Source organism: Dermacentor andersoni, chromosome 4, assembly GCF_023375885.2.
Source record: "Dermacentor andersoni chromosome 4, qqDerAnde1_hic_scaffold, whole genome shotgun sequence".
In the NCBI taxonomy this organism is placed as follows: domain Eukaryota; kingdom Metazoa; phylum Arthropoda; class Arachnida; order Ixodida; family Ixodidae; genus Dermacentor; species Dermacentor andersoni.
This window is the reverse complement of record NC_092817.1, coordinates 78,056,151-78,081,414: the sequence shown is the minus strand read 5'-3', so window position 1 is coordinate 78,081,414 and position 25,264 is coordinate 78,056,151. Positions and strand designations below refer to the sequence as shown.

General features: G+C 46.7%; 1 protein-coding gene and 1 long non-coding RNA gene across 3 annotated transcripts in view; one reads left to right on the top strand and one right to left on the bottom strand.

Annotated features, from left to right (window-relative positions):
• LOC126536335 (uncharacterized) overlaps positions 1–6,726 on the bottom strand; it is a 155,483-nt gene extending 148,757 nt beyond the window's left edge. For both annotated transcript variants that reach the window (XM_050183264.2, XM_055073946.1), the window contains exons 1-2: positions 6,076–6,726; positions 1,747–1,839 (exon numbers count right to left, since the gene is read on the bottom strand). In XM_050183264.2, the coding sequence (XP_050039221.1) occupies positions 1,747–1,839; positions 6,076–6,184 (202 nt within the window). In that variant the 5' untranslated portion in view covers positions 6,185–6,726. The remainder of the gene's footprint in view (positions 1–1,746; positions 1,840–6,075) is intronic.
• A 14,381-nt stretch (positions 6,727–21,107) lies between these two features.
• On the top strand, positions 21,108–24,431 carry LOC140217108 (uncharacterized). Its single transcript, XR_011893611.1, has 2 exons — positions 21,108–21,235; positions 24,267–24,431. It is a non-coding gene; the product is annotated as an uncharacterized lncRNA (long non-coding RNA).
• Positions 24,432–25,264: the final 833 nt, after the last annotated feature.

Here is a 25,264-nt window from a genome sequence, read left to right as displayed (position 1 = left end):
CTAAGATGAAAAAATGGTAAACTACAAAGATGGATTGCTTCTCTGATATAGAGTGTTCAAAGTAAAGCTTTCTAAATGCTTGTAATTAAAAGGTACAACAACTACATAAACTACAACCACATAAACTGCAACATTGCAGTTGTATTACATTGCCATATGGATGAAATTCACTGCCATTGCATCAACAAAAGCAAGAATACTTTGCCAAGATTGGTAAATATTTTTTTATGTTTGTTCATTCAATACCTGCTGTCCCAACTTTGGTGCTTGACCACCTGCAATTTCTTCTTAAAAATTTGAGGCCCTTCAGTATAACACAAGAGGTCATTTTAAGAAACATTTTCTTGTGAAAAAGATTTCACTGGTGCAACCAGCCTCTAAACTTTGTCTTAGGCATAAACTATGCATCACAAAATTCCTTTTGTTTGATTGTGTGTGTATGTGTGTGTGCAAGTGCTCTATGACAAAGTTATTGATGTGAAAGTGTCAAATCGCTCATTCAGCAAAAAAGCCTGTGTCTGGCGTCTGTAGCAGTGGAACAGCATCTAAATTCCCATTGGCTGCAATGCCATGGCACGAGCCCACCTCGGTGAAGCAGGGCAGGCGAATGGGAACACCTGTTGCAGGAGTAGGAAGCCAGGTGTTGCATTAGGGGAGAGGGCATCACCACAACGCCAAATCGCTCTCGCTCTCGGATGCCTGTGTTATCCGTGCGTTCCTTGTTCGCACAAGCTCTCTCCTGCGTTCTTACTGCGCCTCGGTAAGGCAAAATCAAAACGCCCCAAGCATCTCAACGCGCTTGCTTGCCCGCGAGTAGTTCATAACTCGAAGGACGACTCAGCAGCATTCAATTAGACATTAGTGCTTTCGCATTCACAACTCATAATAAATGCTTATGTGTCTTCGCATTTTTTTAGAACTAGACAACAAAATATGTCGCAGCTCATCAACTCACCACAATAAGATGACAGTCAATATAATAAACACTAACAATAAAAAAAGCTGGCAGATCCCAAGCCCTGTGGGAATCGATGTTATGCGAAGCAGTGTGCAGGGAGTCTACCAAGTTAACGAAACAACCATGAGAGCACCAAGACGTAGGTGGCTGTTTCATGACCTACATGAAACGCATGTCATGACTTATCATTTATGTTCGTCATGCTCTTGTCATACTATGCCAATTTTCGTACATATCAAGTTAACAAAACAAACATGTGAGCACCAAGACGTACGCGGCTGTTTCATGATCTACATGATAGGCATGTCATGGCCTATCATTTATGTTCATCATACACCTTTATCGTACTATGCCAATTTCGGCACATACCAAGATGTAGGCAGCTGTTTTATGACCTACATGACACGTATGTCATGACATTGATGTCATGATATTGATGTCATGACCTATCATTTATGTTCGTCATATACTCTCGTCATACTATGCCAATCGTGGTACATACCAAGTTAACGAAACAACCATAACTGCACCGACATAAAGCAGCTAGATAGATAGACAGACAGACAGATACTGTCAAAGTGGTAAATGTTTGCCAAGAAATGCTTCGCATTTAAAAATTTGTGGTGAATGTAAGGAAGCCTGCTGCTAGCTACTGTCCGCAGCAGCCCTACAGATGTCTCCAGCAATTTATTAATGTCAACATTTTGAAACACTATGACTGTCTTGTCCACAAACAGAAAGATGTGCATGCACATTAAAGTAGCGAAAGGTCATATAATTTCACCAACCCGTCATCGCAGGACGCCAAACTGCAGGGTTTTCAGAACTCATCCAGACAGGCATCTGCAAGTCTGGCTCGACTGCAGTAGCACAGCCTTCCTCTGAAATATACACAGTGTAGAATTTATTAGACTACTACAGCAAAGAACAGTATGGCTGCAAACACAAACTAAAACATGATGCAATAAATATTTTATGAAAAAAAAGCAGCCCGTTAAATCATTTGATGCATTTTTCCGAATACTTACCTTAAAGAAAAGTGCTTGACATTATGTATTATTGTGCCACATACTGCCAGCTGACATGCAGGAGGCAGAGAAAAAGGATAAAAAAATAGCACTGAGATTGGAGATCTCAAGACATTCGTGATGTTTCTTAAATGCTGCTCTTCTTCTTTTTTTTTCCTCGATTTAATGCCGAATTCCTGATCTGTCTTTATTCGCTGTTCCCAACCATGCACACTCAACAATTACAAGCATTACAGCCAAGCGATTGTAATGGCACAAATAAAGCAAACCTGCCCAGAAAAACATTTTCTGTAACACCTTTAAATAAGATCTTTCTTGCACAGCAATTACGGACAATTTTTGCCCACTGGCATTATTCATCACATTGATGAGTTTCTTTCCCCTCTAGTTCTCACAGGAATTTTTGGTTGGCCTTTGTCAATCTACATTACATGCTAATTTGTGCACTTCTATAGAAATCAGTCACTTTAGTTTGCCATGACTCTATAACCTGTTACTAAAGCTAGATATGCGCAAATGCCTGAATGACCAATTCAGTCCACAGACCAAGTGCAACACAGATGAAACGCACTGAATTGCACTTCCAACAGCTAATCTGCAGAATTGTTATACACAGTGTAACTCAATGCCACTGAGCCACATCATACTTAGTCTAGGGGGCTTATATGCCAAATATAAGCGCCTAGACACTGTTTAAGCCCAGCTTAAAGAGACACTGAGCAGAAGTACTAAATCAGTTTAGACTGATAAAGTATTCTTTCAGATCTTCAGTTTTGTACATTTCCACGGAAAGAAATTGATTACAAGAAAAGAAAATGCAGGTCAAACTTCCATTTTTTTTTTTAATTTTGCATCAGAAGTTTAGCACCACTAGATCCCTGTGACGTCATGGATTTCAAAGCATTTTCTCATAGCTGAGTCATTGTGGAGCAGTAAAGGTTCTCAAAGCTTCTGAAGTTCAGTCTTTAGTGCCTTTAGAACACTATGTAGTCCCTATATATTGTTAAAATATTAACTAGGCCAAAGCAGAAGTTGTTGAAATTCATGAGATCATGGCAAGCTGGTGCAGGAACTTCCAAGGTGGCACAGCCCCCACTATCTTGTTCTTGCAATGTTTTCTGGCTTACCATGGCCCCTCTAAATGTAAGTGGAGATTTCATGGTATTGCAGAAGCAGATTACTAATGCAGCACTTGTTTTTCTCTTCAGTGTCCCTTTAAAAAGGAAGCTTGCAACACTTCTTGAACATGGCAAATGAATTTGTGCAGTTGCTGGGCAAAAACTGTCCTGAGCATCTGAGCCATACATCAGTACATACTATCACAAAATGTAAAGGTCAGAACAGGCTATTCATGACATTGGCCAGCTGGCCATTACTCAGGAATTGAGGCATATTACACCACTGCTAAAGAGACATTAGAGAACAACAAGCACACAGGACATGCTAGCATGTCATGTACTATGTCCTGTATGCCCCCTGCTCTCATATTAAATAAAGGGGAGCTGAAACAGTTTTCTATTTAATCATAATGTAATGAAGAAGAAGAACAGGAAGCAAGCAGTAGAGGGCGGCTATCATTGATGTAGGATGTGAGCGCAAATCACGAGCTGTTGGTGCCGAGATTGCTGTTCCTTAGGACTGCGTTGGTTTTTCGTCTGTCACTTGCTGTCAATAAATCCCCTTATCAAAGTGGTGGAAGTGCTAGGTAACCTTTTCAAACCTGGAGCTCCGAAGCCGGACGTTCTCCACCACCTCTTCAGCAATGCCTGATGACGCCACCTTGCACTCGCTATTAAAGTATGTCGTTGCACAAATTTCATGGCACACAGTTTTTAGAATCCTTCAACTATAAGTGGAGCTGTAGCACCAATGCCCAGCTTTCTCCCTCTTTTCGTCTCTGCTAGTGCACTGGAAGCCACACAGCAGAGCAGCCAAGAGGGCAAAGCTCGGCCAGAAGTTGAGCATCACAGTGGCGATAAGTGCTCGTCACAGCACCTCATGGCAGCCGTGACAGACTATGCTAAGCAGCACCCCGCTGCTATCTCGGAGGCCACACACAGCAGACATAACTATGCATAGTGCAAAGATGAAATGATCTTCTGTCTTTTTGAGGTTGGAGACAATTATAAATATATTATTTATTTCACTCAAAATTAGTAATTACGTATTACTGAGAATGTTCTTGCGGCCCCGAAATCAGCCAATAGCGTTGGTCAACCAAGTGCTTTCGACCAGCATATGATGACAACATGGCAGATGTGAGGGCAAGCATCTGTTCACTGCTTTTGACACGAGATCATAAATTCCCAGCGGCATGCAGTGCAATAATATTTTGTTCACATGTTCACAGAAGCTTCGTTAACAGACGAGTTCTTTCACTATGTTCAAAAAGTGTTTCAGGGCCCCTTGAAGTTTTTTTAGTGCTACTCAAGTATGGCTCAAATCTCGAGTATGCACCGACTAGCCCAATTTTTTTCTCTATTTGGGCCTTTACTCATTCACAACAGGTTGTATATACACATGCAGCTGGGACCTTTTCCCAGCTTTTCAAAATTTGTCACTTTTCTTCCTTAAGTTTATGCAAGAGTAAGTACTACAGCTACTCAGCAGACCTTTTAAAACATGCCTAAACTATGCCTCTGAGATAAGCATATGTATAGACACCACCTCATCATTGACAGGACAGTGCTGATATCTGCCAGAGAAGAAAGGTACCACTGTGCGCACCAATACTATAGTCTCTCAGCAGTGTTACTACTTCAGCAACCTTTTACTTGAGCCAGCATATCTTTTTGTTCCCTTCGGCAAACATTTCCTTTTGGCAAGTATTGCATTTTTTAATGAATTATGACTGTTCCTAGGTGGACTATTATGCCATCAATGTACCCAGCTACAATTGTAGCTGGGTCAACGACATCACAACTACCTTCACTGGGCTGAAAGAACACAGGAGGGCCTGTTTGGAAAATGGTGTTGATGAAACATTGTTCGACTCATGACTAACGCTGATGCCCACATGCTGCAGAGTCAACAGCTGCTTCCACTGACAAGTAGCATACATCTAGTGTTGTGTGGAGAAAATAGTTCCTGGTGCAAGTGAGAGCAAGGAACAGGAGAAAAATGAAGTGATAATGTTTGAGTGAAATAGACTTGTGTAAGAGATAAGTAATCATAATGGTAGGATATAGGAAGACAAGGAAGTTCGGCAGTTTAGATACCACATTTCTTGAATCTGTTCAAGCGCACATTTTTTTTTCTTGCGGCAAGAACAAAAATATTTTCTCTCTGTCTGTCTTTGTGTGCATGCCTTCCAGAATGTAGGTTACAAATGTTATGGAGCTTTTGTCGGCACATCTCTTCCATTGTAGTTTGCTTTACAATAAAACATCAAAAATTCTTAGAACGGCACTAAACAACTCTGATCTTGACAAACAAAACTCTTTATGGGTCTTAGATGAATCTTTCTAACATTAGCAATTTCGCAATTATAAGAACTGATAACTACGCAATTCAAAGACATCTGTTTACTACGTCAAATCCCTGTTTTCCTCTATATTTTAACCATAATCTTCTTCTTTAATCAATAGCTGTGTACCCTGTAATTAATGAATAAGGATTCAATTCCTCAAAAGTACAACAATGCACTTTTTAGTGCAACCCGTTTAGAATGTCCACCAAATGCAGCATGGCTTTGAATGTTAAGCAGGAAGCTGGGTACTTCAAAATCGGAGGAGGCGGTCACATGGCACCACACACTACTGTGAGCTGCACAAAGCAGCTCACAAAAGGGAAAGCTTTAAAGTACTCTCAAGAGAATGTACAGGAAGCCGATATTGGCACATGTGGCAAAGCTTAAACCACAATTCACAGGTCCATAGTTTGAGCTTGCACTATGTGCTTAAAAGCTGTAATAAAAGCTAGCAGGGCTAACACATCAAAATTTTGTATTTCGTGTTAAAGCCAACGCGTAAGCCCCGTTTCCTCAGTCCGCGGGGTTGCCTTCACCTTCAGCGAAACAAAAGTTGGTGAAAATCGCGGCATGATATATATCGCGAACCTTGCTGCAAAATCGATTAATAGGTCATTTACCGACTGTCTTGGAGCTTGAGATGTCGGGATGATCCATGGTCAGAAATTCTTCTTTTCGTGTTTTCACGTCTTCAGAGATGTTTAGGTTCTGAAGGCACCAGAAACGCATGTAAATGCACACGACATTCACAATTCTCGCATCCCGCCACAGTTCGTTTGGCGTGAAGACGAGGACTGGGCCAGTATCCTAAGCATTTCATACATGGCGCTAGTCAAGATCCCACACGAATACAGCCAACCATTGGCTACGTCCACAAACCTTCGCCGGTCAAGCTAAACGTCGATGTGGAAAACACAAGCTGATGACACATGCTGTAGTTTACATTTGGACACGGATGATCATCCTGAAGGTGTCATACACACTGCAGTAATAACACCAAAATCAAGGCACGAAGTAACTTCGAGGGCATGGTTAAAAGCCCGCGAACAAGATTCTACGCGACTGATGCTGCTTTCAGCTGACTTTCGCTTTCTTTCGAGCACGGTGTACGCAAAAGTGGTCAACACGCTAAGTCGTCACTACATCTTACAAGGCAGTAATGCAATAATGAAACCTCTGTGCTCCTGATCACCGATGCCACAGAGGGTACATCTACAGCGATTTACCGATTTGCCCATGGATTTACCATTCACATAAGCCATGGAGCGATATTGGCGATATAGCATAAGGCAGATGGCGATACCAATGCCTCCTGTGATACGCATGGAGGATGGCGATGGCGATGCAAGTCTCTACCGGTCTCTACACTCTACACTCTTAGGCAAAGCAATTGGGCAAAGTTACACCCTTTGGCTTGCCCCTTCTGCCACACAGCAATAATCGTTATCTGCCTTGATGCGTTTCCTTTCTTTAACGCTGCGAGCCCGGTACTTTCCAGTAACGAATGGCACGCGCGTTATCAGCATAGAACAGTTTACACCCTTTGGAGTGCCCCTTCTGATAACGCGCGTGCCGTTCGTTACTGGAAAGTTCCGGGCTCGCAGCGTTAAAGAAAGGAAACGCATCAAGGCCGATAACGGTTATTGTTGTGTGGCAGAAGGGGCAAGCCAAGGGGTGTAACCTTGCCTAAGAGTGTAAGAAAAGTTTACACCCTTTGGAGTGCCCCTTCTGCCACACAACGATAATCATCATCTGCCTTGATGCATTTCCTTTCTTTAACGCTGCGAGCCCGGTACTTTCCAGTAACGAACGGCATGCGCGTTATCAGCATGATAGCTAGCATTCCCGACAGGAAAGTAGCGGGCGCGGCGTTTTCATGAAAGGAAACGCATGAAGGCAGATTACGATTATCGTTGTGTGGCAGAAGAGGCACTCCAAAGCGTGTAAACTTTTCTTAGAGTGTACAGTTGCGACCAAAAAGTTGTAACCATACACTCTTAAAACGGTTGCACCCTTTGGGGTGTATATTTGTCCCACAACAATAATCGTCATCTGCCTTTCTTGCGTTTCCTTTCTTGAAACTCGGCGCTCGCTACTTTCCTGTCGAGAATGCTGCGTCACACTGATAACGCGCATGCCGTTCGTGACTGGGAAGTACCGGGCTCGCAGCGTTAAAGAAAGGAAACGCGGGTAAGACAGATGACGATTATTGTTGTGGGACAAGATACGCCCCAAAGGGTGTAAATTTTTCTAAGAGTGTACACTCCTACACTCTAAAAAACAGTCGCACAATTTGGGGTGTATATTTGCCACACAACGATAATCGTCATCTGTCTTGGCCGCATTTCCTTTCTTTAACGCTGCGAGCCCGGTACTTCCAAGTCACGAACGGCATGCGCGTTATCAGCATGACAGGGCAATCTCGGCAGGAAAGTAACGCGCGCAGCGTTTTCGAGAAAGGAAACGCAATCAAGACAGATGGCGATAACACTCTACACTCTTAGAAAAATTTACACCCTTTGGGGCTTATCTTGTCCCACAACAATAATCGTCATCCGTCTTGCCCGAGTTTCCTTTCTCTAACGCGGCGAGCCCGGTACTTCCCAGTCACGAACGGCATGCGCGTTATCAGTGTGACGCAGCATTCTCGACAGGAAAGTAGCGAGCGCCGAGTTTTCAGAAAAGGAAACGCAAGCAAGGCAGATGACGATTATTGTTGTGGGACAAATTTACACCCCAAAGGGTGCAACAGTTTTAAGAGTGTAAGAACAGTTTACACCCTTTTGCTTGCCTCTTCTACAACACAAAAATAATCGTCATCTGCCTTGATGCGTTTCCTTTCTTTATCGCTGCGAGCCCGGAACTTTCCAGTAACGAACGGCACGCGCGTTATCAGCATAGAACAGTTTACACCCTCTGGAGTGCCCCTTCTGATAACGCGCGTGCCGTTCGTCACTGGAAAGTTCCGGGCTTGCAGCGATAAAGAAAGGAAACGCATCAAGACAGATGACGATTATTTTTGTGTGGCAGAAGGGGCAAGCCAAAGGGTGTAAACTGTTCTTACACTCTTAAAACGGTTGCACCCTTTGGGGTGTATATTTGTCTCACAACAATAATCGTCATCTGCCTTGCTTGCGTTTCCTTTCTTGAAACTCGGCGCTCGCTACTTTCCTGTCGAGAATGCTGCGTCACACTGATAACGCGCATGCCGTTCGTGACTGGGAAGTACCGGGCTCGCAGCGTTAAAGAAAGGAAACGCGGGCAAGACAGATGACGATTATTGTTGTGGGACAAGATACGCCCCAAAGGGTGTAAATTTTTCTAAGAGTGTACACTCTTAAAACGGTTGCACCCTTTGGGGTGTATATTTGTCCCACAACGATAGTCGTCATCTGCCTTTCCTGGAAACTCGGCGCTCGCTACTTTCCTGTCGAGAATGCTGCGTCACACTGATAAGGTGCATGCCGTTCGTGACTGGAAAGTACCGGGCTCGCAGCGTTAAAGAAAGGAAACGCGGGCAGCACGGATGACGATTATCGTTGTGGGACAAGATACGCCCCAAAGGGTGTAAATTTTTCTAAGAGTGTACACTCTAAAAACAGTTGCACCCTTTGGGGTGTATATTTGTCCCACAACAACAATCGTCATCTGTCTTGCCCGCGTTTCCTTTCTTTAACGCTGCGAGCCCGGTACTTCCCAGTCACGAACGGCATGCGCGTTATCAGTGTGACGCAGCATTCTCGACAGGAAAGTAGCGAGCGCCAAGTTTTCAAGAAAGGAAACGCCAGCAAGGCAGATGACGATTATTGTTGTGGGACAAATATACACTCCAAAGGGTGCAAACTGTTTTTAGAGTGTAGAGTGTAAGAAAAGTTTACACCCTTTGGAGTGCCCCTTCTGCCACACAACGATAATCGTCATCTGCCTTGATGCGTTTCCTTTCTTTAACGCTGCGAGCCTGGTACTTTTCAATAACGAACGGCATGCGCGTTATCAGCATGATAGCATTCCCGACAGCAAAGTAACGGGCTCGACGTTTTCAAGAAAGGAAACGCATCAAGGCAGAGATGACCATTATTGTTGTGTGGCAGAAGGGGCACTCCAAAGGGTGTAAACTTTTCTTAGAGTGTACGATTATTGTGTGGCAGAAGGGGCACTCCAAAGGGTGTAAACTTTTCTTAGAGTGTATCGTTGTGTGGCAAATGTACACCCCAAAGGGTGCAACTGTTTTTAGAGTGTAGACAAAGGTACACCCTTTGGGGTGTATATAATCATCCGCCTTGCTTGCGTTTCCTTTCTTGAAAACGCCGCGCCTGCTGCTTTCTGGTGAGGAATGCTATGTCATGCTGATAACGCGAATGCCATACGTTAATGGGAAGTACCGGGCACTCGCAGCGTTAAAAAAAGGAAATGCAGACAAGACAGATTACGTTTATTGTTGTGTGGCAAGATACGACCCAAAGGGCGCATTTTGTGTTAGAGTGTAGAGTTACTAGCTATACTATATTGACTCTATGGTTGTAACACCTGAAAAATGCTTAATGGTGGCTGAACGACTGCAGCGCCAGGGTTTTTTCTAATAATTATTGTAGGAGATTCTTTACCTACGAGATTATGCTGATTACGCCCTGGCCTATCTCAGAGGCAATGCCCCAGCCATTGAGCTTATGGCCCCAGCAAACACCAAAAAAACCGTGTGGCAAGATGCATAGAGTTTCATACAAATTATTTGTACGAAACTCTATGGCGACATGGGCGGCACTTAATTGACTGGGCGGCATATCTGAGCATGCATTGTAGAGGAAGAAGATAGCATTCTGTGCAGATCGACTGCCTAGAGAAATTATGGAAGCTGTAGATCTAAAAACGCTGGGAGAATCTTGTCAGTATGACCTCCGTTAGAAATGGATGCATTTTCTGTCAGGAAACTCACATTAATTTTTGCTTCTCCTTTTTGTGTATGTTCGATTTATTGCTTGTCAGCCAGCATTTAATTGGCGTGTACATTAAACTTTTGGTTGTTAGATCATCTCGGTTTTCTTGTTCGTCCTGTGTCTTCTCTGGTGCCATTTGCAGCCAGGCTATTCTTTATTTTTTTAGACTGCGACAAGTCACTTTAATGGCCCTTATGATGCTTCTGTGTAGCTTATAAAATCTTTTATTTGGCCAATGTAGCAAGAATGTATAGTGTGAAGTAGTAAGAACAGGGTACGCTAACTTCTAATTAAAAGGTTTATTGTGAAAATGTAGGGATTTATAAAGGTTACTAGAAAGTAGTACAGCAATAAAACCTAATAAAACTAGTGCTTGATGAAACCAAACATATAATCGGTAAAGGGAGAAAATACATATAAATATACAAGTCCAGGGAAGAAAACGTTATCACCAAGTGCGCATGTGGCTACCTTCTGAGAAACTCGTTTTCTTTTTTTTCCCCACTGGCATGGAACTGGAAGAATATGCTTGCATAAGCAAGCTATCAGTCTGTCTCTTGGAATAAGAATAGCGTTTCTTGAAATGTGCTGGCATGCAGGATTGGCAATTGTAATGATTTTTTTCCTGCACTTGGAATATTTCTGTATTTTCTTTCTGTAGCATTTTTATTTATGTTTGGCTGCATCAAGCACCAATTTTTATCTAGCCTTCAAAGATGTCTTTTTTTCTAGTAATTTGTATAACTTGCCACATTTTTACCACGAACCTTAGTTGAAAGTTAGTCCTCATCCATCTCTAGTGTCATCCTGTCGATACTGCTTCATGCTGAGCACCCTTGCAACATTTGTGTGTGTGTGTGCACACACGTGGATTTGGATGTGAAATCGGGCCCTTGGGTGGAGGTATCATTCTTCTCCTGTGCAGCCTCATGAACTCATTAACTATAGTGCAACAGAAATACTATGGACGACAAGAACGAAGTGAACATACAGAGTGCTTCGTTCTTGTCTGTTGTCTATCTGTTGCGCTTTAGTTAATAATGAATACACACCAACTCATCCAGTTTTCAGTTCTTATGTCGGGCTTATGAGCCCACTTGTGTCCTGGAATATCTGCATGGCTATGTATCCTGTAATTTAATTTTTGGCCATGTGCTTGCAAGTCGCGTGTCAATATCCTGATTTTCCCGACAATCTCGTGTGATGTGCAGGCTCAAACAGTTTCTGGTGGATCCATGCAGGTGTACAGGGTGTCATGCAGGGTGTAATTTGCACTACAAGTGCTGCTTTTATTGCTTTCAGTTCAGCTTTTCTAGGTGTAGGATGACCTGGAATGGTACTCACTTATATGGGGTTTAATTTTATGAAGTGTCATACTACTGTTACACTGCTATTGCCACACCAGTGTACTATATGTGCCTGACGTTTGCTTGCATCTTCATGATTAGCAACCTCCTCTGTGTGTTTGGCAGTTGCATATAGTCTCCTGGCCTAATTGTTTGCCCCCATATTGCACGGTATGGGCCTGTTGTGTTTCAAGTTCAGGTGCTCCCGAGGTTGTTTCTGAAGGGAGGGGTAGTCGTCTTTGCATCTCATATGCTAGCTAGCATAGTATCTTGGGACGAGCTTCTGAGCTCTCGAGGCAAAGAATTTGTGCTGCAGGCTGCAACTCTACTCTGTCTAGGTGCTTGCTCGTTTGCTCTTTCTCATAGAGGTCTTCAAGCATGGTAAAGTTGGAAAGACCTGTTATTACCTGATGCCTGTATTCGATGAGTTGTCTTTTTTGTGCACTGCTGGTAATTCATACCGTACAATACCTTGGACACAAGCACAGCATCTGCAGTTTTCCATAGTATCCACTTGTCCATCACCCATGATTTCAAGATTATTCTTTTCACCAGGTGTAGAATTTGTGTCCAGGCATGGCATAATTGTTTCACCCACGTGCTGGCTCTGTCGTCATGGCCTCACACTAGCTGAGCATTTGTGGATGTTCACATCGCGGGTATATTTGTCCAGATAGGTGGAGCACAATGTGCAATATGGGTAGTTCTTGATTCCAGTCTTTTTTCCGACGTCAATGTAAGCCGACTTATCAGAAAGCGAGAGGCCAGACTGGCCAAGAAAGTCTGCAGTGTTGTTGAGAGCTTGTTGCATCTTTCTTGATTTCTTTATAAGATAGCTTTCCCATAGACTGTAGTACACCACAGGCTGTAGTACTTCTTGTAGTATTCCTGTGTTGTTGGTGTGGGTGGGCCAAATGTACCTCCAACTCTCACCTGGAATTTTCTGTCTTTCAAAAAGTTACTGTTTAGCTTAAGTGCTCTACCAGAAATTTTTTTGCTCATTGTTCCTCTTATTAGAGTAGCATGAGGTACTGCTGTTAAAAGCCTCTTCACTCTCTTCATTCTTTCATAAGTGGTATTGCACAATGCCCTGCAATAAAGTTTCTGCCGCTTATGGCCCATTCATATCAGCCAGAAGGAACAACTCTTGAAAGAGGTTTTCTTTGTGCTGTGTGTGCGACGTAATATGAGCATTCATGTCTTGACGTTTATACATCTGTAGAACCAGCTTCTTGACAGAGTACTTGCTATTGGGGGCGAGCTCTGCCACTGGAAAAGCTGGCGCCACCGTCGGCGTGACGTGGCATATGAGGGATCACGTGGACACAGCGGCCGCGTCGGCTGCTTCGGAAGCGCCGAAGCGAGCTGAAAACGAAAGTTTAAGGTCCCAGCTGCGTTGCGGTTCTGCCCGGGCCACATATATTGAAAGTCGCGGGGCGCAGTAGTGCTGAACTTAGCGTCAGAAGTTGGCGGCTGGACGTAATTATATTTATTCAATCGTGTCTTTTACTAATTGTAACAACGTGTATCATTATTTCGAATGATCGTCGGCGCCTTCAGGACACCAAAGCGGCAACGGGTCACCAAAGCTAGAACCGGAACTGGTCCGTGCGTTGGAGCTCGCCGAGGCCTGCGCGTGCCAAGGGTGTATAAGATCGGCTGTCAGTGCATGCTATCGCGGACAGCCATTTTTTTTTTTTATGCGAAGACCCCCTGGCACGCTTCGGCCTTCGCAGCCCCAACCCACGGGCCGTCCTGCTTCCGCCTTTGATCTCCCCGCTAACCCTTGGGTGCCCTTTGAGATCCTGCGCCGCCTGCTCCGTTTGCCGGTTACATGTGCCCTCCTGGAGCAGTGCTTGTAAAAAAATCCAGTCTATCGTCGCGATGAAAAAAGCGACCCGCGACTTATACAACACCAGTGAGAACATTGCCCCTACAGACACAGCGATCACCAATTGAGGAGCGTCCGCGCCCACTGCCTCACCGCGCGGGCAGCCAGCGGCTGAGCACTCTGCAATGCCCAACGTTACTTTCGTTACAATGCCCAACGTTACCTAGTAGTAATGCTTCGAACGGGCGATCAAAAAAGATGGCGGCCATTACGTTTTTCTTGCGCACGTACGCAATCACTCTCGGCGCTTGGTTGTTTTTGTAACTGGCGCGCCGCCTACGCAAGTGTACTGCGGTGGTATTTTGCGCGATTTTAGTACAAAGCAATCACATTTCAGCACATTTTGGAGCCTGCTAGCCTTGCGCGAGTAGGTAATATATGGGAGGTTACGTTCCGGCAAATTTCGTTCATGCGGGATTGTCGTGCAGCGATATTTCGTTGTCGAGAGGTACGAAATGCATTGAATCCAATGGGCGTTCACCGGAAATACGAAAATATTTTGTTTTCGCGAGAATTTCGTTGCTGCAGGGTTTCGACTGCATAAGGAATCACGGGACGGACTGGTACGTGCTCGCCAAATAATTTTATATAGCTGTAGGACCAGCTAGGAAACTTAAGGAAATGGAAAGAAATCTCTTAATGTCCCTTTGGCTTGAACCGGGTGTGATGTAAACTTTGGCCAAAGCAACTTTCACTTCCATGAATGTAATGTGGGCGACACAGCTGGTAGAGACATATATAGATGCTGCGCGGTCCGTGGTTTGAATCCCAGTCAGTACTTTTTCTAACGCGACCAATTATCGACTATTACGTACATTATTACAACGATAACATGTGTTATTTGATAAATTATGTATTTATTTTGGAGATACAAGGCGTCGCAGGATGAACACATTTTGCTGGGGTGCTCGGCAAAGAATGCTTGCGCATTAAAACTGGCGAATTTGACAGCACTGAAGTGCACTTCCTGGGCCAAAATGGCAGCCACTTGTCTGCCTGTGATAGGGCGGCTAGAACTGCGAGGTGTGAAAACTAGCCACTAGCTTACCGGGACGCCAGTCCTGCCCCAGTGGCGCTGCCGTTTAGGGCGCCAGGGTACAGTAGCTGCTCGCGGCGTCTGTGGCATTGCCTGCATTACACTTATGCCGTGTGTTGCTTCCTTTTCACAGGTGCGATTGGTTATACGAACATTCAACAACATTGTCCATTCATCATATATCCATATAGCACTGGACAACCTCCTACCGTGGCATCAACATGAGCATTACGCCAGCAAAATATTCCAGCCATACTGCAACCATATGATAACTGCAAATCTTTATATGAATTATCGATGTTAAGGAGAGTACGTAGCTGAAGTTTCATACAATGGGAGGGCGATATCTTTTGCCAATGTTGCATTGCTCTGAAATTAGCGTGCACTAACGTGAAGACGTTATAATGACTCTTACTGCAGCAGTCACTGACGTAAGCGAATTATTCTGCAATTTATGTATTTTTTTTTCAGTGCACCTTTGAGTACGTGGAGCCGGTATATATCCTCAATGTTGTTGAGAAATTGAGACGGAACTTTGTTTCATGGCTTTATAGCACGTACGTACATAACTTTATCAGCAACAGTTTAAATCTGGGAGTATTTGCCAAGGGTGTTGTCTTAAGCTATAGCACGACTTCAGCCTCTTGTTTTCCCTCTTGCTACTTGGTTGAGCACCTTTAAAAATAAATTAATCTTCGTGATCAGGTCAGTTTTGTAGAATGCTTGACAGCCAGTTTGTGGAAGATATATATACGTTGCTGCCTACAGTATGAGGCTGCTTACAACCTTTGAATGCATGCATATTGTGCTAAACATTCGTTTGCCTGCTGAATTCGACAGCATGGATCAAGTTGTACAGTGGTACTCCGACAGCTATACAGAAGACAGAAGTCCTCCAAAATCCCATTCATTGGACACTTCAGTCGGCACTTCCGCTGCATAATTCAGTTTGTGGGGGAACTCACTTTCTTGTCACATTGCCTGCAATATAGTACACAAGGTGAGCATCGCTGCATTGCTGTGTATAATCAGCATACGTACAGTGAGAATACGCTCCATGGCAACTTCTGCTGCCTCCATGGGAACTGTAGCATTAGACGTCAGACATTCTCAAATACGAATAAAAAGGAGACGCATACAGAAGGAAATATTTTTGAAAATTAGCTATTTCTATAAACTGACAGCAAGCTCAGTGGTATAAGACCCGAACTTTGTCACAATTGAGATTCTCTCTCAACAGCTCGTAAGTCAACCTCAACTGTCCTGACATACTCTCAGCCCACGCACGACGCCTGTGTTTCACTGCTTTAGAGTTTATTTTGGTTTGGATGAAGGACACCTGCATCTCTGCATCAGCCAAAACTGTTTTTTGAGCTCAACCTCCTTCAAAACGGCGGCACACACTTCCTTTCCCGTTCATTCCTTAATGCGTAGGTCCTTTCTGCTGTAGTGGTCCTTCCACCGCGCGTTCGCTCCACAGACGATTTGAAGCGTCCTCTTAGTTGTACAGTCAACGTCCGATTTTTCGGACTCCTAGCTATAGGGGCCGCGAAAACGTCCAAAAAATCGGCAGTGGAAAAAATAAATGCATGTCATTTACTGCCCTTAAGGGCTTAAACAGCCACAGGCACATTCGAAAACTCTGAAGGCCTGCCGGTACACGTATTAGGCATATAGGTGCTCGTACTGCGACAGGAAATACTGGGTGCACGCGTGTATAATTAAGGAATACATACCGTGTCCGGTGGCAATAACCCCTTCCCACGCTTGTTATGCTTCACTGCAATACTTTTACGCATGCTTCACCAAGTAACACTTCTGTACAGAGGCGAAGCTGACTTTCAAGAACCGGCAATATGCAACGCACCGTGCTTTCCAAGCTTCTAAGCCAATTGCGAGGACCACAAAGGCGGAGTCCCGCCCATTGCTGACAGCAGCGAATTCTTTCAATAAAAACACGGCACCCAAGGCAAGGAGCTTCATAGTGAACGTCGAAGCAGCTAAGCCTAGCGTTGCCGCAGTACCCGCCACGTTGCTGTTACAGCCGCCAGCGGATCTGCGTGCGAGAGCGCCGGTTCGAGGCGGCGAGGTAATCAAAATTGCAGCGGTGGTGACTTTGATTAATGCCGTTTCAGACCTGTGGTCACGGCGAAACGTCCGGAAAATCGGACGGCGAAGAGTTCTTGCGTCCGAAATTTCAAACGTTCCGATATACATTGACTCTATATATGGGGTATGTGGTGGTACCGCGTGTCACGAGGATCCCATCCTCGTCGCCAGTGTCACGATCGATCCCAACCTCGTCGCCAGTGTCACGAGGATCCCATCTTCGTCGCCAGTGTCACGATCCACCCGGGCTCGTGAAGACAAAGGTACACCGTGCTGTTGCCATGTCGCCCGGTTGCTGTCGCCATGCCCTGTACGGAAGGCTCGAGCCGTTCGAGGGAGATGGGTCCGCCTGGCAAATTTACGAGGAGCAAGTCCACGTGTTCTCCGGGCAAACGACACACCCGAGGCCAAACAGCGGGACATTTTCCTGACCAGCTGCGGGACCCGCGTCTTCAGCCTCTTGCTCGACCTTCTCAAGCCAGCCACGCCGCACGTTAAGACGATGGGTGAGCTGCTTGCCATACTGCGCTCGCATTTTAACCCAGCACCGTCCACACTAATGGAGCGTTTCCGCTTCGACAACCGGAGCCGCCGGGAAGGAGAGACCCTCGGGCAATCCGTTGCTGCGCTACGAGGGCTAGCGAGTGCCTGCGCCTTCGGGGACCAACTGGACTCGCTGCTCTGGGACCGTTTCGTCTGCGGAATCAACAACCCCGCCATGCAGACGCGACTCCTGGAGCTTCCCGACCCGTCGCTGGACGTGCGGCGGGTCGGGCATGCGCTGGCAACGGAAGCTGCCGCCAAGGACGCCGGCGAGATTTCCCGTGCGACTGGCTCACCGTCGGCGGAAGCGGCAGTCAACGAGTTGGCGACAAAGGGCAGTACCTGCGATCGCTGTGGTGGTGCCCACTCCCCCTCACAGTGCCAGTTCTCTCAAGCACAATGCTTTACGTGCAGGAAAACTGGGCACTTCGCACGTGTATGCCGAAGGGGGAGGACGAACAGCAAACAGCAGCAGCAGCCTATAGCTGATTCACGCCCAGGTACAACACAAGCCCGCGGCCTGGAGGTTAGCCGTCGCAAGGGTACGCGGCGGAGGCATGCGGCAGCAAGCTCAAGTTCTTCCTCGGCCAGGCTCCACGTCGTGGCCGAGGATTCGCCGATTTTCGACATGTGGCACACAGGCTTTGTACCGTCGTCTGTGCCGCCACACATGCTGACCGTCGAAATCTGCGGGCACCCCATTTCCATGGAGCTGGACACAGAGGCCAGCGTGTATGTGATGGCCGGGAAGCTCTTCAAGCGTACTTTCCCCGGCGTGTCCGTCGAGGCTTCGGGCGTGATGCTGCGCAGCTACTCCGGGCAACTCTCCCAGGTCCAGGGTCAGGCACAGGTCAGCGTTCGCTTTGGCGACAGGGAGGCAACCCTTTCCCTTTACTTAACGAAGGGGTCGTCGCCCACGCTGCTGGGCCGAAACTGGATTCATGCACTGGGCGTTCGTCTGCCATAGTACCAGGAAGCCAGCCTGCATGTGGTGCAAGACGTCCCCAGCCTCCTGACAGAGTTCAAGTCCATCTTTCAGCCAGGGGTAGGCACATATTTGCCGGCACGACGGCTGGCATCTATGTACCTGAGGGAGCCCGGCCACGTTTTTTCAAGCCTCGCCCACTGCCGTTCGCCCTGAAGGACGGGGTCACCCAGGAGCTGCAGCGGTTACAGCGAGAGGGCATCCTGGTGCCCGTAAAGAGATCTGAATGGGCCACTCCAATCGTGCCAGTCCTCAAGCGAGATGGCAGTGTCAAGATCTGCGGGGATTTCAATGTTACCATCAACCGCGTCGCTACCGTCGAGAAGTACCCGCTGCCCCGGATTGAAGATCTCTGGTCAGCATTGTCCGGTGGACAGAAGTTTACCAAGCTCGACCTCAGAGATGCTTACCAGCAGCTGGTGCTCCAGGATGCCTCCCGGAAGTATGTCACTTTTTCGACAACTTTGGGACTCTTTCAGTACACGTGCTTACCGTTGGGCGTGGCCTCCGCCCCAGCCACATTCCAGAGGGAGATGGACAACCTCTTCAGGGGCATGAGGCACGTGGCGGTGTACTTGGACGACATCCTGGTTACTGGCAGCAACGACGGGGACCACCTGCAGAACCTCCACAACGTCCTGGCACGACTTCAGGACGCCGGCCTCAAGCTCAAGCTGGAAAAGTGTGTTTTCCTAGCCCCCAGCGTTGAGTACTTGGGGCATGTCATTTCCCAGGCAGGCCTAGCCCCAGCTCCCCGGAAAGTTGATGCTGTGTTTAAGGCACCCAAGCCCCAGAACAAGAAGGAGCTTCAGAGCTACCTGGGCCTCATCAACTTCTACAGGAGTTTTCTGCCGAACCTGTCGCAGCATCTACAGCCGCTCCATCTTCTGCTTCGAGTTGGTCAACAATGGGTCTGGAAGAAGGAGCAGGACCAGGCCTTCAGTGCAGCAAGGAGCTAATCACCAAGGCTCCACTGCTGGTGCACTTCGATCCTGCTAAGCCTGTTGTCCTTACCGTAGATGCATCGTCGTACGGTGTGGGAGCCGTCCTGGCACACCGGGACAAAGATGGACAGGACTACCCTGTGTCGTTTGCTTCTCGACGGCTTCATACTGCAGAGCAACGTTACAGCCAGCTGCACAAGGAAGGTCTGGCCCTCATGTTCGGTGTCGAACGCTTCCATCAGTATCTGTGAGGCCGGAAGTTCGAGGCAGTCATGGACCACAAGCCGCTGTTGGGGCTGCTGGGGCCTGACAAGGCAGTTCAGTTCCTGTGCAGGTATCGCCTCAAGTGGTACGCGGGGCCTTGAGCCTGGCAGCTTACAGCTACCAGCTGGTTTTACGATCTGGTAGCTGGTGTTTAACAGCTACCAGCTGGTGCCTGATGCTGTTCTAGAACCTGCTGAAGTGTTCATGCTGGAACACGCATACCCGGAGGTGCTCTCCAGATCTGTGGTATCTCAAGCGACCAGCCTGGACCCAGTCCTGTCTCAGGTGGTCAAGGCAGTGTCCCGTGGAGAGGAATAGGTGCAGCAGGCTTATAGCCACAAGGCCGCAGAACTGAGCTTGCAGCAGGGCTGCCTACTGTGGGGTTCTAGGGTGGTCATCCCACAAAGTCTCCGGTCCAGGGTCCAGAAGTTGCTGCACGCGGGTAATCCTAGCGTAGAAAAGACCAAGATGGTGGCCCGGTCCCATGTCTGGTGGCCTGGCCTGGACCAGGACATCGCTCACTTGGTGCAGAGCTGCCAAATCTGCCAGGAGAATCAGCGAGCCTCGCGTCGTGTGGAAATCACCCCCTGGCCGTTCCCAAAGAGACCCTGGTCCCGCCTACATGTAGATTTTGGGGGACCCTTCAAGGGCCATTACTTCCTGGTGGTGGTGGACGCCTTCTCGAAGTGGGTGGAGGTTCTACCTGTCACCACTCCATCAACAAGCGCGACCATTGCAGCGCTACGGCAGGTCTTCGCCGCCCAGGGGTTGCCAGATGTCATAGTGTCCGACAATGGTCCTGCTTTCGCCAGCGCAGAGTACCTGGCCTGGCTGACGAAAAACGGAATCCGCCGGATGAGGGTTCCCCCGTACCACCCTGCTTCAAATGGTGCAGCTGAGCGGGTGGTGCAAACCATCAGACAAGCTCAAGAAGAGCCAGACTAGGGATTTCCGGATGCAGATTGCCCGGATACTATTCCAGTACCGGACCACACCTCACGATGTCACTAGCTGTGCCCCCTGTGAGCTCCTGCTGGGTCGGATGGTCAAGACACCCTTGGACGTCTTGCATCCGGACCTCCGATCCACAGTGCTTTTGAAGCAGCTGAAGCAGAAGCTGGCTGCTGACCAAGGATGCCGTGCCGGGCCTTTGCCAGAGTCGGGAGCTCCAGTTTTCGCCAGGAACTTCCGTCCTGGCCCACCCTGGTCTGCTGGACAGGCGGTGTCTCCTGCCAGCGCCTCATCGCTGCTCGTGCGCATGCCAGACGGGGCCATGTGGCGCAGACACGCCGACCATGTCAGGCCGCGACGCCTCGGGACCTGGCCAGTACCCCCGACTGCCACTTCCGAGTTCCAGCCCGCAGGACTAGCGGCAGCACCAGTCGCTCCCAGCAGAGCACCACCTACCTCGGAGGCGGCAACCGTAGCCAGTGGTGCGGCACCCCTTGGATCGGTGTCGAGCTCGGCACCATTCACGAGGCCGACCACTACGGACCCTCCGTATGGAGTGAGGCTGGCCCAGGCAGCACCCGGCGTTGCCACACCCGACCCAGGCCGTGTCTGCTGTGCCCGGGGCACAGCAGACGAAAGGTGCCCGAAATGTCTACGTTCACCCATGACGTCACGTCCGCTATAACCCATGATGTCACATCCGCTCATTTCCATGGCGTCTGTCTTACAGAGCCGGCTGCGCTGCGAAGCGGTTCGTATTCCGTGCCCACTTAGAGCGTGAGTAATTCATCTTCCCACGCTATATGCGTGTAATAAAGGATTGGGGCTGTGAGCTGTTTGATGCGTTACCATTAGGTACCTTGCGCGCATATTTTGCCTCATGGCCGCGTCAAATTGCAGCCGGCATGTGGAATGGGCCGTGGCATCTTATATGGAGCTGCTCATGTGAGTGGTATTGCCTCCGTCAGGATCGTCAGTGCGTGCACAGAACCATTCAGTAGTCTGATTCAGGGGAGGGTGCGCATAAGAACGAGGACGTAAGAAAACACTGGCATGCCGAGCTGTTCCGTCAGATCGCGTTACATCGCGCTTTTTTTTGAAGACCATCTCGCTCGAGCGAGAGGATCTTAGAACAGCATTACTACTGCTTTTTTACAGCTATGCTGCGGCTCATTTAATCATCACCTGCATTATTTTAATAATGCAAATGGCATCGCTGCGCGGAAGAGCGTCTCTTGAAGTTTCCAAACAAGAGCCAATGCCGCCGTGCCTGCTGCATACACGCTTACCTTTCCTAACGCAGCTAAGACGCTGCACTAGCTCTGCTACTGCGTGATACAGGGTCACTGTGATATGAAAATTAAAAAGAACAAACGAAATTAATGCAGAAAATGTCAAACGTTGCCAAGCGTGATAAACGGACCTGTCTCGCTAGATGAGTTGAAGAAATCGGCGTCCTGAAGTCAGCTTCGCCGCAGTAGACTAGTGTTACGCGGTGAAGCATGTCAGAACTGAAGAGTGACCGCTAATAATATGTGTTGCTTAGTGATGTACGCGTGCACCTGCCGTCTCCTGTTACATTACGCGCGCCGAGGCGCCTAAGTGTACTGGACGGCCTTCAGCGCTATTTCGGACGTGGCTGTGATGCTTTGAACCGGTGGTTTGTCGACCTCGTAAGCCAGTTAATGTTTACACGGCCATTTTTTTCTGAGCTGTTGATTTCTTCCATAATAGCTACGTAATTTCGTAGTTTCCTGTTCAACTGCTTTGGTCATATGCGAGGCAAGGTTGTTCTCTTTAGCCGAGCGCAGTTTTCGAAAGCGAAACGACGCTTTTGCATCAGCATATAGTGCCGTCGCCCATTTAGAACACAGTCAATCAATGTAATTTTGTATGTCACTGGGAAACCGCCGAACGCAGGGAACTCACTCGCATGCGGGGAACTGCATAACTAGCCACGGGATTACCGTGCCTCTTGGGAAGTTGCTTTGCATCAAAGGCCAGCTACCCTTGCTATGATTCACCGCAACATATTTTGTATGTCTAACCGCTTAACATATTTGTATTGCGGTGAAGCTAACCTTACGGAACCGAATTTCGCAACGCTTTTTAGACTCCTGCATCTCTACCAGCCACTACCAAACGCTTGTCGGTACGTTTCTTGGCAAAGGTCCAGCTAAATCTCCCCTGTTGGGAGTGGGGGCTCACGTATATGAAAACTGCCAAGGAAAGCAGTTGCCCTGATGAAGGCACGCACCCCTGTCGAAACATTTGCACCAGCCTGTTCGACCACCGTTATCACCGCAACATATTTGTGTGTTGCGGTGAAGCATGCCGATATTGGGAAAAAAAAGATTTACGTGAATCTGGAATGTATGGTTTCTGTCAGCGACGAACCTAATGTTCTACTCTCAACAAAGCAGATTTTCGCGGCAGGATGCATGATGTCTTGAGAACTTTTGTTGGCTAAAGCCATACATGCCAGGTTAGCTCTTGTCACAATAATACGCTTTACCGCAATACACAAGAGGCCTCGCTGCAGGACACGCCCGCCGTAGTTAGCCAAAACCTTACGTGACCGTTCACTGCAAAACACCGCCTGTATTGCGGTGAATCGTAATAAAGCACATTTGTCAGTTTAGGATGTAAAGAGCCTTGCTTTTCGCTTTTGTAATATTATGACTCAGTTTAATGAGAACATGTATTCACTGCTAAAAACATCCACATTGAAATAGAGATATGAACACTGATGGCAGCCTGTGTGATGTTTTATCCCTTTACTTTTTTGTGTACCTGTCACGCTGCCATTATTAAATTTTCCTGTACTTTGTAAGGTGCTGACGTACATAACACAAGGAGCCATTTTGTAATTAGTGTTCAAGGACCAGTGTGATGGCTTTTCTCAAGAAAGGTTTGGGTTATGTTGTTGTGAAGGTATCTTTTTAGAGAGGTAGCTTTCTGAGAAGAAATCCGATGTCAGGAAATAGACCTCAATGGCACAGTAATCTTGGCTGCCTTTTGCTCAAACGTGCCCTTGACATAATTGAGTGATTTGCACTTGCAACTGGACAGCAGCCTTAGCTTGGGAGACCAGTGATATGGTATATTTTATCAAACTAGGTGGCACATAGCATTACCAGTCCGAATAGAGACCTGTTTAAATGTTTGTCACCTTTAACACCTAGATTTTCCACCACAAATTCAGAAAAATCTGTAGCACATTTAGAACCTAGATTTTAAATGCTGTATAAGCTGGCTTCTTGTTCACTGCAGCTGTGCTCGGCTTCTGTCCAAACGGGAGAGCACTTCTGCACAGCTTATTAGGGAACATTCTTATTTACATACTTTCTTTTTATTTATTTCACCTACAATCACAATCAAATGTTTATAGCACATGAATGTGCTGTGCATGAATCTTAACTTACAATGCCATGTTCAACAGCACAGTGCATGTAGCTTGTGTTGGTTCATTCAAGCTAAGCATTGCTACAGCCTTTAACTGTAGGTATCATGGTATGAGAGCAGAGAAATGGATATGCAAAGACAGTTGGGCACATTGAGGCAACATCTTTTTTGTGTGTGAAAAGGTGACAGATACACAATATGGGGAGAACGCATACACTTTCATATTTTCTCGCGCTCAAAGAAAGCCGGAGGAATAAGGTTTCTTCACTGTGCCATAGAAACTATATGTTTGCTCTCAAAGGTAATTCTGATTCATTGGATATGTTCCTGTGCTGTGTTTATTTTCTTCAGTGTGCTTTAGTTTTTGCACGTTAATGTTTTAAACTCGTTTTTATTTTCACAGACTGAACATCCCACGTCTTGGTTTGACTTCCTGGTACAGGATACTTGCACTTAGCATGGAGTGATGAAGCAGAGCAGTGTACTTTTATTAAATGTGCAGATTTTAGCAGTATAACAGCTGTTCATTAAAAAAACGTGTGCTGAAAATAAAGTGTACTTACCCACATTCCTCGTTGTCTATTTATTTATTTATTAATACTGTCAACCCTCATAGAGGGTAATAACAGAGAGGACAATACAATTACATAAATCAAATATGGACAATGTCAATGTACGTAAAGTTGCTTAACACTTGTCAATTCACAGTGAATAAGATTTTCACTTGAATGCTGTTCAGCACACATCTGACATTTATCAAAATACGTACAATGAATATCAAGTCGCACGTATCACTTAGCACTTCAAAACTAAATCGAAAACTCCCATAAATATGCCTCAGCAGCATTTTCAAAGTCGGTGACATCTTTTAGGCTAACAATAGCGTTTGGCAATTGGTTCCACATTTCTATCGCATCCAGGAAAAATGAGTATCGATATGCATCACTGTTGGTATGGTCCGGCTTTATGACGTAGTCGTGGTTAGTTCGCGGGTATCTTTTGCCTGGAGCATGTAGATATTTGAGCTTATCAATCTAAAGTTGATCCTGCATTATTTGATAAAGCACCTTCAGCCTATATTTTTTCCTACATACCTCAAAAGATAGAAGTTGCAACGCTGTAACATAAGCGTGACCGATTCCTTCCTTCGGTATGCCGAACAAATAAAACGTGCCGCCAGACTCTGTATCCTTTCCAGCTTCCTCTTAAGCGTCACTTGATGGGGACTCCAAACAACGGCTGAATATTCTAGTATCATCCTAACGAAGGCGGTGTATGCAATAAGTTTTACATTACGTGATGCATGTTCCAGTTTTTTTTCTCGGAAAATATAACTTTTGATAGGCAGTCATGCAGACGTTATCTATATGTTGGTTCCTTGTCAATTTTGCTCGTATTCCT